This window comes from Phodopus roborovskii, unplaced genomic scaffold (assembly GCF_943737965.1).
Source record: "Phodopus roborovskii unplaced genomic scaffold, PHOROB, whole genome shotgun sequence".
Taxonomy (NCBI): Eukaryota; Metazoa; Chordata; class Mammalia; order Rodentia; family Cricetidae; genus Phodopus; species Phodopus roborovskii.
In genome coordinates this window covers 6,493,406-6,509,827 of record NW_026126525.1, presented here as the reverse complement: position 1 = coordinate 6,509,827, position 16,422 = coordinate 6,493,406, and the positions used below count along the sequence as shown (strand labels likewise).

The window sequence follows — 16,422 nt, the reverse complement described above, 5'->3', positions numbered from 1 at the left end:
TGTAGAGCTGCCCCGATGGGAGATGCCATTGTGTATATGTTTCTCATACTGGTTAATGAATAAAGCACTGTTGGCCAATAGGAAAGGAAGATAGGAGGGACTAGGAGACAAGGAGGAAAGAGGAAGTAGTAAGGAGGAGTCAAGATGGAAGGTCTAGAGAAAGCAGAATGCTGGCCGGCTCCCCGGTAAGAGAAGACCACGTGAAAATACATAGATCAGCAGAAATGGGTTGATACTTAAGACAGCGCTAGCGGATAAGAAATTAGTACCAGGCCAATAGCATTATATCAAATACAGAGTCTCTGTGTGTTAATTGGGGCTGGTGCAGCGGAGGGACAAGAGCAGGTGGCAGGCGGAAAAACCTTACTCCTTACAGCCCCCAAAGCATTAGGACCCAAGTTTGTATCTTCAGCACAAATGCAAAAGCTGCAGCAGTAACTTCTGGCTATCACACACTTACACATAACACACTCTCAAAAATAAATAATACAAGTCAGACATGGTGGTGCACATCTTTAATCCCAGTACTCAGGGGGCAGAGGCAGAGGCAGAAGTAGAGGCAGGAGGATATCTGAGTTTGAGGTCAGCGTGGTCCACAGAGCTAGTTCTACAACAGCAAGGGATGCATGGGAAACCCTGTCTCAAAAAACAAACCAAATGAAACAAACAAAAAACGTGCTTGCTACTGCAGAGGACCTGGGTTCAGTTCCCTAGTCACATAAGGTGGCTTATAAGTCATTTTAATTCCAGGGGTTCTAATGTCCTCTTCTGGCCTCCATGGGCACACACACACACACACACACACTCGCAGAGTTCAATTCTTTTGGTATGCACCAAAGTACCTGAGTACCTCACAATCCAAGGACAATTAGAAATAACTGTCAATATCCAAGGAAAGATTTTTTTTAGGAATAAATGCTTGCTGATTTCCTGAGAGAAATAGGCCCATTGTGGCCAGTTCTACTCCCCCAAAGCCACGGTATTAAGAGAACACTGACCAGCCTTTCTCTGAAAACCTAGGTCTCACACATGCCTAATAGGTTAGTAGGAATTTGATGTTTAAGTTTCCAAAAATGTCAGCCAACTGTCACAGCCTTGAAAACCATGGAGCTAAAGAAGGACCTTTGATAGGGCTGTCAATCTTTGCTCACTCAATCACAGTAACACATACCCTCTGTGTATGCACTTGTAAATGTGTGCCTGAGGCAGCCAGGGCCATGGGAGCTCACTGAAGCGGACTTACAGGTCACTGACTGCCTGACCTGGGTGTTGCATTCAGGTCCTCTCTAAGAGCAGCACTGCTGTTATCAGTCAAGGCTCCCACCCCAATTTCAAGACTTTTTGACTTGTGTTGGTCTTTGAGAAACCAGTATCTCATACATTTCACCCAAAACTTCTTTACCTGAAGTAACATGCTGAACACGACTTTTCAAAGCTATCACAGCACTTGAAGAAACCTCTTCAAATGACTTTGAGCCCGATAAAAGGGAAAGCTGGAGCTTAAATCAGCATTCCAACAGCACAAATGGTCTGTCTGCACTGGGAGCCCCAGACCAAAAAATCATGCTAAAATTTCAATTTCTAATTTGGCCATTTTGAGGAAAAATGCAAAACCCCAACTGATTCTATTTTCGTTTTTTTAGGAATGAAACTTCAAATGCTTGCAAAAAAGGCCACATAGAGGTTGTATTGTTAAAAGTTGAGACCAGGGCTGGAGATGGCTCAGCAGTTGGGAACACTGGCCCTTCTTCTAGGGGTCTTGAGTTCAAGTCCTAGCAAACACATGGGAGCTTCCTACCATCAATAATGGGGATCTGGTGTCCTCTTCTGGCATGGAGATATGTGTACTTGGGAGTCAGAGGCAGCAGGATCTCTTGAGTTCAAGATGGCCTGGGCTACAGGGCAAGTTCCAGAGATGTTACCAAGAAACCTGGTCTCAAACATTGGGGGGGGGAGAAGTTGAGACCATAGGTGACATTAGGCAAAGGATTTTTTCATAATTAGTGTTTCCTAATATTGCTCAACACCGTAATGATCCAGGCCAGGTATGCACACTCATGTTGTGACTGTGCACTTATGCAGGGAGGACTGAGGCTATCATCTTTCCAGGATTGCTTTCCACTTAAAAGTTGCACATGCCACGGCAGGCATATAGAGTCAGTTCTTTCTTTTCATATGCTCCAGGTTTGTGGGGAACCAGTACCTTAAGGGGCACAGCCATCTTTGGTGACCACCTTTGCTTTTTGAGACCTGTCAATTTAGGATAGAAGGGGAATACCTCAATGCCCAAGTACATTCTTACTGATTCTTGGTAAACCATCTTAATGATCTTTGTATTTTCTTAAAGTCATACATAAAGACTTAACTGAAATTTTATTTTAAAAAGACTTTTATTTAGATCAGGGAAAAATGACAATCTCAATGTCAACTCGTCACCTAATTGTAAGCTTAAACTTACAGTATGTCTTATTCTGGATATTGTACCTACTAACATACTATGAAATGGTCTCCCTTCTATTGTCTTGGCTGTAAGTTGAAACAAACAATTCTTTTTAATAGTCAACACTGGTACTTGGCCATCATAGTAAAACAAGGCCAATGCATTGTAACCTGATAGCCTAGCAAGTACAAATATTATCACAACAAAATTGTAGGCATTTTAAAAAAGGTTATCAGTATAAAAAGCTCACACTGGTCTAAAACCAAGTACTCTATAAACTTGAATGTATCCCAAACCTAGAAGCATCTGCACAACTACAGAAACCCCTAAGTCCAAGCTTTCAATGGAAAATGCCAAGGTTGTATTACTTAAAATCGTAAAGTTTTCTTTTTTAATGGCCCAGAGACTTTTCCACTGCCTACTTCCTCAATACAGAACTGCTGAAACCTACTCAGCTCATACACTATAGACTACAGTGGGACGGATGCAGTAGTGTTTATGTCCCTTAAACTTTACCCCACTACATCTTAACTTCAGGATATTCCCATACAATCTGTTGATGCCCTATTAGTTTGATAGCATCCTTTCCTTGTATTTATCTTTGATACTAAAAACCCAATAGCATGATGATCAACTAAAGATTTTTCTAGCAGACAAGTCATTAACTCTTAAAGTCAAAGCCATCTGTAAAATATACATGGTTTGTCAGAGAGGAACAAAGCAAAGATAGCCACTTAACAAGCTTTGTGCTGCTAACAGGCTTTCCATTTTCTGTGGTGATTTATGCTCAACCAGCAGGGTATCAGTGAGGCAGTCATAGCCCAGCAAGGTGCTTTCTAAGGAAAGCCTGAAAGTACAGCTCACCAATCAGACTGCAGTGTCAGTCTCCAGGTACCCCGGGGCAACATTATTCAAAAGGTGTGGAATGAGCATCATGTAACAGAGTCCAGGAACAAGGGGTTAGACAGTAGGACCAGTTTAGTTTCTTCCTGTGGACCAATTAATATCCTCTACAAAACAAGCTGTGCCCTAATTATTGCTTCTTCATAAAATTACATTTCCAAGGAACTACGTAGTACCTGACGCAGAAAAACAATCACATAAGGAAGCATTTATTTGAGGTTTAACATGAATCATACAAATAAAAATTTGTATAAACACAAATCCACATTGAGTCAATACACAGATAGCAAAGGACAAAGTAAAAACAAAGAAACTAGTTGGCGGCTATATACAGTTGGACACATCTGTGTCATGTACACTAGAAAGTCTTTTACAAAATAATCATCTTAGGCCAACAGAAGATGAAGCAATCTTCAATGTCTGTCCTGTAAGATGGTTTTCTTTACACTCCCTAAAACAAAAACAAAACAACTGTTAGATGTGTGCAGTCCTCACAAGCTTGCAAAGGTCCACTTTCATGAATTGTTTTAAGTCCTCACTTTATTCTTTTCTTCAATAATTAAAGATCACATGCATATTCAGTGACAAACTGTAGTTTGGACATTTGAAAAACTCACTGTGGAGTTCCCAAGTGAAATTAAGTGGATTTACTTTAGAACATAGGAATGCAATCTTCCCAGTTACAAGCCTAGCAGATGAAGGCCAACTAGAAACATTAGCTCTAGTAAGCCAAGTAGAATGCTATCACCAACATAAATTTCAGGCAGGTTTATATTATCAAAATGACAATGAATTGCTTTGTGCATATGATCTTTAACTTATATCCCAGATTTAAAAGTTCTTGTTTTGGTTTGTAGATTTCACTATTAGCTATAAAAAGAAAAAGCAAGCATTAAATCTTAAAGAATGGACACTTAAAATGAGGCTCCACAATTGAAATACAACACTAAACAGAAGACCAAAATGATTAAGCTGTAAAAAGGCATTTATGTATTTTTAACTCCTGCAAAAAACCATTTAAGTTAAGTTTAGACACTTAATCTCCAAAAAGATTAAAAAGAAGCCAAAGTCTGAAGTTTTCCACTTTAATCTTTACGCTGGTACATGAAGTTGGAAGAGACCATACCACAGGACAGCGTTTTCTGGTGTATGCCTTGCGCTCTGCCCGCAACGTGCGACCCCCAGAGATAGACGTGGTCAGGGTGACACACGGCCTGCAATGAAGTTCCCGCTGGCGGGTACAAACAAGGTATAATGTCAGAGTTAGAAGACAACATTCTTCTTTTTCTTATTGTACCCATTTCAGTACTTTACCTGTTATAGTTCTAAAAAAGTTTAAACCTCCTGGTACACAAAGCAAACAGAAAAACTCTTAAGTTTTTCTGTAATTCTAAAAAAGGTGAGGTAAGACTTTAAAGTTAAAGATCTATAGACACTTTAGGCAAAACAGGCTCATAAAACAATTAAAAGTTAACAATTTAAAGACTACACATTATTTTGTTTATTCAGTCTTTTCCATTTGTCTATTGATCTTTAAATTAAATCAGACTTTGCCAATGTTTTCTCGTAAGCTCACACACCTGCTTTCTCCCATGTCCTCCTTAGTAGGGCTGGTAATTGTTCTGGTGATTGCCACCCCCTCGGGATGCTTTGCCATAAGTGCTCTGTTGACCTAGTTTGAAAGGACACAAGTTTTTACTAAGAAAGTTTCCTGTAAAGCTACCTTCTTAAACATAAAAGAATCTACTATGCATGCTGAACATTAAAATATCAAGCCATCTTAACAGCCAAGAGTTGTAAATTGCACTTTAAAATAACCATCACTGTCTGTTACTTTCCTATGACTACACAACACGGTGACTTAACTCCAAACATCTCAATAGGAAACTCATACACACATACAACTTCAGAATGGGAAAAGTACTTCAAAACTGAATTTTAACACCACTGGTTTATAAAATTAAGTTAAGTATTCTTACCGCTGTAGTCTGCATATCCCTGTCCATATCCATAGTTCCCATAGTTATACCCAGTATAATCATATCCGCCATAGCCACTATAGTTTTGATCACCACCATAGGCACTATTATAATTTCCATATCCTTGATCATAATAGTTATTAAATCCTTGGTTCCAGTTTTGGCCCTGACCTGAAACAATGCACAATGATTGTTAGGAAACCACTTTGGACCCTCCCAATCCTAACACAAAACGATGCATTCTTGTCCCCTACACTGTACTCACTAAAAAGAAAAACCTCCCCACAAACCAGCCTTTACCATGTGGTGTCATTTTAAGTTTCCTCTAGCTGTGTTTTCCTATGGGCCATTTCACCTAGCAGCTTCCTGCTCAGATAAAAGCAGTGCCCCACACCAAGCCTCACCTCGTCCACGCCCCCTGGTGCCACCTCGACCACCAGCGGCTCCACCTCGTCCACCTTTCTGCTGCTGCTGCTGCTGCCTGTAAACCTCTTTGGGTTGTGCAACTTTGATTTCACACTAAAAACAAACAGAATCGCTGCTGATATTCTAAGCTCTGAACACAAAACTGCTCCCCCCAACAGATTTTTCACACAAACTTCTCTTTGTGGAATTCAAGCGATTTACCTTTCCAGAACCTATTTGATGGTATCTGCTTTCTAACAATTTCTTTACTGGTTCTTCGTCTGTGTATGTGATAAAACAGAATCCTCTTCTCTCATTTGTTTTTGTATCCATGGGGAGCTCAATATTCTCTATCTGCAACCAGGTGCATTCAAAACAAACAAAACCACCCATTAGTGCAAGTGTACAGATTTCACAAACTCTACGACTAAAAAAGTTATATTCTTTTACAGCATCTTCTACCCCATAGAGGCCACCCTCTGGTAAAACTCAAAGGCTTTAAGCCCTTGGGCTTTGTCTAGATACCACCATGGCACAGAAAACAGCAATTAAGATGCATACACTAGAAGGCACCCAGTAAGCAACTCAGCCCCATCCTATGAAATACTAATGAACCCTACAAACTTGACCAAGTTTGAGCATTTCAAAAATGCATGTATACAAGCATAGCCCACCTCTCCAAAGGCTCCAAAATATTCCTTAATTTGTTCTTCTGAAGTGTCTGGACTCAATCCACCCACAAAAACCTTTTTAGGGGGTTCTTTGCCCTTTAAAGCTTTGGCCCTTTTGGGATCTATCAATTTGCCATCCAGTTTGTGTTCCTTCAGTTCCAAAACCTAGAAGACAAGTTAGTTTGACAGAACTTAGAAGCCTAGAGCAATTTTCAAGCCGCACAAAAGGCACAGTGCAAAACACACCCCTACCTTATCCACACTAGCAGCATCTTTGAAAAGCACAAATCCAAATCCTCTTGATCGTCCAGTGACTGGATCTGTTTTAATTGTGCAGTCTACAACTTCCCCAAATCGAGACAGATACTCAGTCAGATCTTTCTTGCTTGTATCCCAGCTCAAGCCTCCAATAAACATTTTACTAGAAGTAAAGTTATTAAAAAAAAAAACTTAACAGTAACTCAGTGACCACTTCAACCCTGTAACTAAACAATACAGTAAACACAGAGCAATTTATTCACTAACTGCAAGCAATCCGTTTTGATTACAAACACTGACAGACCACAAAAAAAAAAAAACAAAAAAACCTTATGATCACTTGCTCAAACAAACCAGCAGACAGGTTGCTGTCTACTGTGCTAACACGAAACTTTAAGAAGCCAACAATCAAGTCTGGCGGAGAGATTCTGCTCCGATTACTTTGGCTTGCAAAAGCACAACTTGTACACTGAATCCCCCCTCCCCCAGCACAACTTCAGTGAACTTTTATCCACAGCTCACAAGTCAACTTGCTACCTAAACAACTCTTGGTACCAGTCGGCTACTGGTGCCCAAACCAAAAGTTCCCCGCAAACTACCCCGGAAAAGTCGCCCCAGCAACATACACAGACACAATGAAGAGGAGGCAGCTGCTGCAGCATGCGGCGCACCCGAGCCCTGCCCCTCCCCCCCGCGGCGCCTGCGCACTCGGGACACCGACGGCGCCGCCCTCCTCCCCCCGACCCCTCCTCCCTTCCCCCATCCGCAGCGGCTTCTCGAGTCCCCCCTCCCCCGTTTTACTTTCCACCAGCGGGCAAGCTACTGGGGTCCAGCGGGCACGCGGAGAACCGACTCGGGGCAAGAGCGTGGGCCGCGCGCGGGGCCCTGGGGGAGGGGAGGCGCGGCGCGTGCGGTACCCGTCATCCTGCTGGTTCTTGCTCGCGTTGATCTTGGATCCCTCTGCGAACTCCTCTACGTTGCTGTACTCGTTCACGTCCTCCATGCTGGCGGGGCCGTCGGCGACGGGGTGCTGGCGCGCAGAGCGGGGCCCGGCGGAGGCGGCGGAGCGTTGTATGGAGCCGGGTTTAAAATGGCGGCGGAAGAGATCCGGCCGCCGCCTGCGCCCTCCCTTTATAGCCGCCCCGCCCGCCAATCGGGAGGGCTGCTGGGCGGTGACGTGGCGCGGGGCCCGGCGCGCCCCCTGCCGGGAGGAGCTGGAAGCCAGCGAAGGGAGGAGCGGGGCGAGCTGCCGGGGAGCCCGCGGCCGCCAATGGGAGAGGCTGCGGGAGGCTAGAGGAGCGGGAGCGGAGGGGAACAATGGCGGCGGCGGCTGCACATGCGAGAGCCGGGGCGGGACCTCCATCGCGGAGCTCCGGGCGAGGTCGCACTGGGGGTCGGTCTGAGGGCGCAGGGCAATTCAGACGCGCGGCAGCCAAGCGCAGGCAACCCCGGGCGCCGTCGCGCGGCCACAGTCCCTCTTGCCTGGAGAGCCTTTTGTGTCGCCGCGTGCAGTCCGGCCCGCTCCCTTCCTGAGCCCTCAGTCCCCCAGTGCGGAGCCGCGGCGACGGCGGCGATGCCCGCCTGGCTGCTCCGGGAAGGAGGCGGCGTGCACTCGGCGCTGTGCTGAAGCTGCAGCGCGCTAGCTCGCCCGCCCGCCCTCACCGGCGCACGCGTGTTCTGTCCTTGCGCGGGCTCGAACCAGACAGCGGACGCGCGATGACCCTCCTCTCTGTCCTGGCGGGGAGGGCGGCTTTTCCGCCGTCGCCTCGGGGCGGTGTCTGTTCGGGGGGGGGGGGGTCTCTCGGCTGCAGGATCGCCGCAGCCTGGGTCCGAGCTGCCCGGCCTCCCTGGCTGGCGGAGGCCGCGGCGGAGGGCGGGGCCTGCTCGGAGGACGGCAGCTGTGCCGAAGCGCACGCGGTGGGCGGGGAAGGGGTCGGGTACGGGAGAAGGCAAGGGGCACTCACGTCCCCGGCGCGCCGCTCAAGGGCCTCCTGCCTGCACGGGCCCCGAGCAGCTCGCGCTGGCTCCCCTCCTCCAGGCTGCGGAGGGCTGGCGCCCGCGCTCCGGGCTCCGCGCCCCGGGCTCCGGGCTCCGGGCTCCGGGTTCGGGTGTTCGCTTCTTTGTTCCCGCCCACGCGAGGCCCATTTTGACGGATCGCGTTCTCCGCTCGCCGGTGGCCAATGGGAGCGCGCTCCCTGCTTGCCCCGCCCTCAGGAGCACCGCCCCCTGTGGCTGCCCACGTGGTCTGGGCCTGCGCCGCTCGCCTGGTCTTTGGGTGCAGCAACTCGGGCGGCTTCCTTGCAATCGCGGGTTCCCGGAGCCGGCCTGAGTCCGCCCCTCTGCTCACTCGCTCGCTCGCTCTCTCGTTGCTGCCAGAGCTCCTGTTGCTGCTGGGTTTCTTCGGGAGCCCGAGGCTGCTGGGAGCGCGGACGGTGCTGTCCTCTCTACCAGCGAGGCCGTGCCTGTGGTAGCATCCGGCAGGGAGATGGTCGTGGTTTCGGTGCCCGCCGAAGTCACAGCTATCCTGTTAGATATCGAAGGTACCACAACCCCGATTGCTTTCGTGAAGGTGAGGGGCGGAAGGGAGCGGGGAAGTTATTTGTGCCTAAAAGCATCTGAAAAAGAAATCTTAAGTGTTGCGATTTTTGCCTGTGGGCTCGAGGATAGGCGGTGTGGCTTTGCGTCTCTGGAATGGGGAAGAGCGAGGCATAGGGGGGTGCTTTTCCTCGCGCCACCATCTTTTCCCTCCCCTGTCCTTGCTTTTGGTTAGGTAGAGAAGGATAGGAAGATGTGGGGGCGGTCTCAGCAAAGGCCTGGGGGAGGGCAGGTCATCTGGGAGGAGTTGGGATGACAGGAGCTCCCATGGCCTGGCTCGGGTAGGTGTGTGCCCTGCCTCCTGCAGCATGATTGTCCACCATGTGCTGGGCTGTGACCTGGAGAGGTGGTGGCCTCCGTTATTAATCCTTGAGGTTTAGGTCTTCCCAGTGCAAAAAAACAGAAGTAAAAGGAATTTTCAAGGGGCTCTGGTGCCTTTGGCAGCAACAACTGGTTCTGGAATTGACGTTGGTAACTGGCTGAGCCATATGTATACATATTTCACTTGCCAACCAGAACACATCTAAATTCCATTCATTTTCCTCAGAGAACCACGAGATCTTGAAGCTTAAGTGTCCCATTGACACTATTTGACAGACTTAAGGATTTTTATTCCATGTACTCAATCCCCGTTATTAACTTCAGATATTTATGTAGAATAAATTGAGATAGTACACGGGGGAAAAAGTTGGAAGACCCATCATCTAGTAAATTGTGCAGCCCGTTTGTTTTAAGTTCTATTTTGATTGTTTACATTAATATAGTTACACGATTTTCTAGGTGTAGGTCATAATATTTGTACATAATTTCAGGTCTCCAAATATAATAGCTACTTTGTTTTTGTTTTCTTAAGACAGGGTCACTCCCTCAATATATAACCCAGGATGTTCTCAAACTCCCGACAATTCTGCCTCAACCTTCAGGGCTGAGATTTACAGATATGTGTCACCAAACCTGGCAACTATTTACCATTCTACCCCCCCCCCCCAAGAATTATGGTATTTTGGACACTTAGTACAGGCCCTAAAAAAAAGTCTAGTTGGACATTTCCCCAACATTGTAATTACAATAGAGACCAGTGGAAAATTTCAAGACTGCTTAAATGCTGATAATTGTGTCCATTTTCTTGTTACATAACTAGCTGCTTTGTGTGTGGTCTGTGGGGGTGGGGTTATAGTTCACTAGCTCTATTCTCTTTCTGTTGTCCACTGGGGGGGATACCATGAGTAATGACCACAGGTCATGCTATGGCAATAGATTTACACCACTTTTGGAAAATTGATTTATTGAATAAGATAGGTCATACAAGTCAGTTTAGAAGCAAAGAGTAAAACTTCTCCCCCATTTTTTTCCTCCCTGTCTTCCATTAGATGAGCCACTTCTTAATCCTTGGTCAGTCTTACTTATTCTGAAGCCTTGTGATAAAAATGTTCCAGTGGCCCAAATACAGTTTGATATTAGAATATATATGCTCATTCAAGGCTGGCTACAAAATAATGATTTGAGAATCTCCATTAAAGGATAGCTTTTAGTAGTCAAGTGTGGTGGTGCTGGGAGGCTGGGGCAGAAGGATTGCTGCTTTGAAGTCAGCCAGGGCAACACAGTGTGACATCTCAAAAGTAGCTAAATATAGGGCCTGGAGAGATGGTTCAGCAGTTAAGAGCACTGGCTGCTTTTCTAGAGGACTGTGTTACCATGTTCCATCCCTAGTACCCACATGGTGGCTCACATCTGTCTGATCTGTCTGTAACTCAAGTTGCAGGGGTTCAGATTCCTTGTTTTGGTTTTGGGTGCCATCAGGCACACAAGTGGCGCACAGACACACATGTAGGCAGAACACTACACAAAGAGTAAAAAAATTTAAAAGTTATAAAAAAAAGTTAAGGGCCAGGCATGGTGACATACACCTTTATTCCCAGTACTAGGGTAAAGCAGATGCAGATGGATTGCTGTAGAGATCTGTAGCAAGTTCCAGAGAAGGGGGGGGGGAGTGAAAGGGAGGGAGGGGAATGTAGGGGAGAGAAGGAAGTGTTTCAAAAAAATAAAGTTTAAAAAGTAAATATGAAGGTAGTTTCTTGGGTATACTCTTATTTTACTCTCACACATGCATTTATCAAAATCAGTATTTTTAAACATATGTTCAGAAGAATGAGTTACATTCAGGAGAATTAGAGTTCTGTGGGTGTTTATGGTAATTCTGCAGAGAAATTCCATCAGACACACTTGAGAGCTGCTGTCTGAACAAGTTTAGCTAGCTTCCAGCATGCCTCCTCAGGGCCTCTGCACACTTGTGTGAGTCCTCAGCTGTTGAACACTGTGTAGCCTTTCACGCTTGTGTGCACATGTGCTGTGTGAGTCCTCAGCAGGGTGGCACACACTGAAGACATGTTTAGGGCATCTGAGGGAGAGAACGGTGGAGTCAAAGTGTGTGACTTTGAGTCTTGTCTAATAGGAATGATGGAAAGAAATACTGAGTGCTCTTATGAGATACTGAACTTGTCTCCAAAATTATGAAGATGTATGCACTATCTGAAAATTTAATAAGGCTCCAAAAGGTTATGTAATTTAAATGCCCGAGATATGAACCCAAATTGTCAAGATCAAAACCTCTTACTCTTGGCTGGGGGTGGCTCAGTTGGTAGGAGCTAGCTTAGCATACACCTCCAGTGCAGCGTAAAACCAACCATAGTACTAGGTATCTTAGGGTTTCTACTGCTGTGAAGAGACACCATGACCATGACAACTCTTATAAAGGAAAACATTTAATTGAGGGGCCAGCTTACAGTTTCAGAGGTTCGGTCCATTATTATCATGACAGAATGCAGGCAGATGTGACGCTGGAGGGAAAGCTGAGAGTCTTAAATCTTGCAGGCAACAGGAAGTCGACTGACTGTCACACTGAGGGAACTGAGGGAAGCTTGAGAAAAGAGACCTCAAAGACATACTTCCTTCCAGACCACACCCACTCCAAGAAAGCCACATCTCCTCATAGTGCACTCCCTTTGGGGGCCATTTTCTTTCAAACCACCACACTAGGAGTGTCAAAGGTCTGTGATCCCATTACTAAGGAGGTAGACAAGGGAGAATCAGAATTTCAAGGTCATCCTTGACTACAGAGCAAATTTGAGGCCATACTCTCTCTTTAAAAAAAAAAAAAAGCCACTCTTAATATTTGTTATTGCTCCTAACATTTGTCAAAGTGTTTTATCCCATCTCCAAACATTTTTCTATTAGATGTATTTATTTTATGTGTTTGAGTATACATGTAGACCAGGTCACAAGAAGGTGTGAGTTACATGAGTGGTTGTGGATTCTGGGCACTGAACCTGAGCCTTCTGTTCTGACCGTATCCAGTCTTTTTTGCTTGGTTACTCTTCGTTAAGTGATGACAATTGATATGAGGACACTTTGATCACTATGAGATACCATAAAAGTACATGGTAAAAAAAAAATTCAGCTTATACTGCTGTCTGATGATGGGAACCCTTGGGTCAGAATGAGTAGAGTTGTCCTTTATTTGCATATTTGGTTCTATGTACTGAGAAAGTGAAGTATTGTCCAGAAAAAAGTTTGTCAGTACTTTCTCTCTCTCCTTCTTCCTCCCTCCCTCCCTCCTTCTCTTCCTTCCTTCCTTTCTTGGTAGTTCTGTTTTTTTTTTTTTTTTTTGAGTCAGGATCTCTCTATGTACTCCTGGCTGTCCTTAAACTCTGTATGAAAACTGGGCTGGCCTCAAACTCACAGAGACTGGCTTGCCTCTGTCACCTCCCCAGTGCTGGATAAAGGTGTGAGCAACTACACCAGCCTCATTTTCAGTTTTTAAAGTCAGTCAAATGCAGCCAGTTATATTTAAGGTTGAAATAACCCTCTTTTCTCTTTGACACCAGTGGAGAAGCTGTTTGGAGGTTTGGGGGATCCTGGCCCTTTAGGGGGTTATTGACCTCACACAGCCTTGGGAACTGTACAACTTTGCTGGGTGGAAGGGCAGACAGATTGCTGGCATTGCCTGAATAAAGCCTATCCTCACATTTCTGTGCTAATAAGTTTAAAAAGAATAATTTAATGTAACTGAACTGTTAATGGTTTTCATTAATTAATTGTTTTCTTTTATCCTATTAACATCCTTCCATGACTGTCAGAGTGCACACATACTATGGAACAACCACTTGGTCTTTTTTGTCTGTGGGGATATAGTGAGCATTTTTTTATGCCTGTGAATAAAAATTAGCACCAGTCAGCAGTTTTTGTGGTCAACTTAGTTGGGAAACTGGCTATCCCTTCTGAGTCTGGGGAAAATTATCTCTCACTATTTCATGCTTTTTCTTTGGTTGAATGTAAAAATGTTTGTGATTATATTAGTGAATACTGAATCATTGCCCCAGAGGGAAGTCCCACAAGGTTGTTAGGATTCAGGCATTTTGCTGGCCTGCCCCTGTCACCTGGCAGAATGCACTCAGGCAGTGCCCTGGTCAGCCCAGGGTTCCATGAGTACTAGTCTGCAGTCAGGTGTAAAAGACCCCTTTAAAAGTCAGACCCCAGTGCCCACTTATGCTCTCTTTTGCCTTCCAGCTCTGCTCTCTCTCTCTCTCCCTCTCCCTCTCCCTCTCCCCCTTCCCCTCCCTCTCTTTCTCCTTTCCTCTCTCTCCTCTTCTGTTCCCGGTGCCTCTATGTCTCTTCCCTTCTCCCTCACTTCCCTTTCTAAATAAACTCATTCAAGCTCTGTCTGCTTGTGTGTTATTCCCTCAACCTCTGCCACCCTCACCTGCTATGGAACCTGCTATGCTCTCCCACATGGTCCATTACCTTGGGACCACCACTCAGGACACCACCACCCCTTTCTCAAGACAGCTTTCTCCTATAACTGTAACAAAAGAACAACAATGGTTATAGTCACAACAGCCTAATAAAAAAATCTATCAGCAGAACAACAATGGTTATAGTCACAACAGCCTAATAAAAAAGTCTACCAGCTTTTCAGTTCAGAATCAGAGCTGGGGAGATGGCTTAGTCAGCAAACTAAGTATTGATCTCATGAGCTCGGGAACCCGGGTTCTGACTTGGAACACATGTAAAATGTGAAAAGCAAAACAACACCCAAACCCAGATCCTTGCATTCCTGAATCCCCAGCACTGGAGGGCCACAGACCAGTGGACCTGGGGGTTTGCTGGCCAGGTAGTCTCATGGAAACAGCAGGCTTCACTGTCAATGAGAGTCACTGTCTCTAGGGTGAACAAGCTCTTGGCTTCGACCTCTTGTATCCAGAGGTTCATCCACTCCCTCTCCCAAGCTGTAAAGCTTTGTTATTAATTTCCAAGTGGAATGTGATATCAGAATCCAGGGAGTTGATGTTAGTGAGCAGTCCCCTGAGCCCTGGATGACCTCACCTTGGTGCTGGGATCTGAGGAGCTTGTAATTGCGTTCCAGATATACTTTGGGTCAACAGTAAAGCCTCTTGGAATCAATGTGAATTCTTGACCCCTTTCTCATAGAGACTAGGAAGCTGGGTGTGGCTGGCTCTCAGAAGTTCACTGAGGATCTGACATTCTGTCTTGTGAGTTCCAGTTCCTAGCCGGTTATAATGTTGACCTTCCCTCGTTCATTGTGGCTCATTACACTTAATTAGATTAGAATTTGTCTTCTATTACATTCAGCCTCCTTAGTGGAATTTACGCCGGCCACATTTCTTCACTTGTTTGGGATGCAGATACCAGTTTTCAAAGGGGCACTCATTGTTTGGGCTCTACCTCACTCACCTCACAGAAATAGGGATGTAGAGGGACAGTTTGTGAGCCCTTCTAGCCCCTGGAACACTGTGGCAACTCAGACTTCTTAGTTTCTAGTCTTGTCCTTGGGAAAGATGTTTAGTGCTCAGTTCTGTAACTGCTGAGAGGGTCTGGAAGATGGTGTGGCTGTTCTGTGAAGTGATTCCCATTGTTAGAAGTGTCCACACTAAGCTTGGGAGGCCGGACATCTAAGAGTTATTTTAGCCTGGTGTGGTGGCACATCCCTATTACCCTAAAGGCTAGATAGAAAGATCATGAGTTGGAGGACAGTCTAGGCCATACATTAGTCCTTACCTTTAAAAAATTCCTGTAATAAAAATAAAAATCACAGTAAAAGTAGAGCTTGCTTGCCAGACAGTGGTCAGGTGACTCAGTTAGTAGTTCTTAGGGAGCCAGAGAACATAAGTGATGGAAATTGTTTAAGTCAAACCCTCCAGCCACCCTGTGGGGTGAACATTGTGGATGAATAAACTGAGGTCAGATTCTGGGGTTCAGTTGGCCCACTACTTCCCTCCCTCCATCTGCTGGGTATGAAACTGTGGGCATGATAAATTAGCACATACTACCCACCCTGAGCTATGGGCAACACTATAATTTACATACATGATAAAGCTAAGTTGTTCTTGCAGGGGTGGGTGGGTAGCTTTCTCTGAAGTCATAGGAGCTTCTTGTCCTCTCTGTGTGAAGCTTCCCTGTGTAATGAGACTCCTGCCTTGCTGTTAGAGGCAGTCTCATTCAGAACACTCGTCTTTATGGCCAGCTCGGAGCCATCTTAGAATAAACTTCTACTTGCTTTGAGCTAAGTGAATGCTTTCCTTTTTTCTTTCTTGGTTTTTCAAAACAGTTTCTCTGTGTAGGCCTGGCTGTCCTGGAACTCATGTAGACAAGACTGGCCTCGAACTCACAGAGCTCCATTTGCCTCTGCCTCCCAAGCCCTGGGATGAAATGTGTGCACCACCACACATGGCAGGAATTTGGGTTTAGAAGCCATAGTTATGTATGGCTAGCTACTCTTGTCATTACATTTATTTTCTCCTAATTTCATTCAGGATATGTGGCTTCTAATTGGTTTTATGGAGAGTAGCTTATTTAAACAAGCCCAGTGTGTGCCTGTGATTCCAGCTCTCAGGCAGAAGCTGGGGCTCTTGATTTCAGGCCAACCCAGACTATAAGAGTCTATCTCACATCGCCCAAAAAAATGCCTTTTAAATATGGTTTTGTTGTTGACACAGGCTCTCACATATCTCAGGCAGGCCTCAAGCTTCCTACACAGCCAAGGAGGGCCTTTAACTCTTGATTCTTTTGTCTTTACCCAGGCTCTGGTAAAGTTGGATATGGATTGACTTTTTTAAGAACTAAACTTTATCAATTTTGTGCTCTATAATATATA

General features: G+C 45.5%; 2 protein-coding genes across 5 annotated transcripts in view; one reads left to right on the top strand and one right to left on the bottom strand.

Annotated features, from left to right (window-relative positions):
- Nucleotides 1-3,531: 3,531 nt before the first annotated feature.
- Hnrnpdl (heterogeneous nuclear ribonucleoprotein D like) lies at nucleotides 3,532-8,034 on the bottom strand. Of its 4 annotated transcripts, none has more exons than XM_051198555.1 (8): nucleotides 7,574-8,034; nucleotides 6,651-6,819; nucleotides 6,402-6,563; nucleotides 5,950-6,081; nucleotides 5,727-5,841; nucleotides 5,323-5,493; nucleotides 4,924-5,015; nucleotides 3,532-3,794 (listed from the first exon to the last, which is right to left on the bottom strand). In XM_051198555.1, exons 1-7 carry the CDS (start codon nucleotides 8,017-8,019, stop codon nucleotides 4,945-4,947), a joined length of 1,266 nt encoding a protein of 421 aa, XP_051054512.1. In that variant the 5' UTR covers nucleotides 8,020-8,034; the 3' UTR covers nucleotides 3,532-3,794; nucleotides 4,924-4,944. The 4 variants fall into 4 exon arrangements, with proteins under 4 accessions (XP_051054512.1, XP_051054514.1, XP_051054511.1 ...); XM_051198554.1 differs by lacking the exon at nucleotides 3,532-3,794 and adding an exon at nucleotides 4,415-4,574; XM_051198557.1 differs by lacking the exon at nucleotides 5,323-5,493.
- Nucleotides 8,035-9,056: 1,022 nt separating this feature from the next.
- The window catches only part of Enoph1 (enolase-phosphatase 1), a 28,015-nt gene continuing 20,649 nt past the window's right edge, over nucleotides 9,057-16,422 (top strand). The window contains exon 1 of the mRNA XM_051198563.1: nucleotides 9,057-9,225. Coding sequence (XP_051054520.1) covers nucleotides 9,142-9,225 — 84 coding nt within the window. The 5' untranslated portion in view covers nucleotides 9,057-9,141. The remainder of the gene's footprint in view (nucleotides 9,226-16,422) is intronic.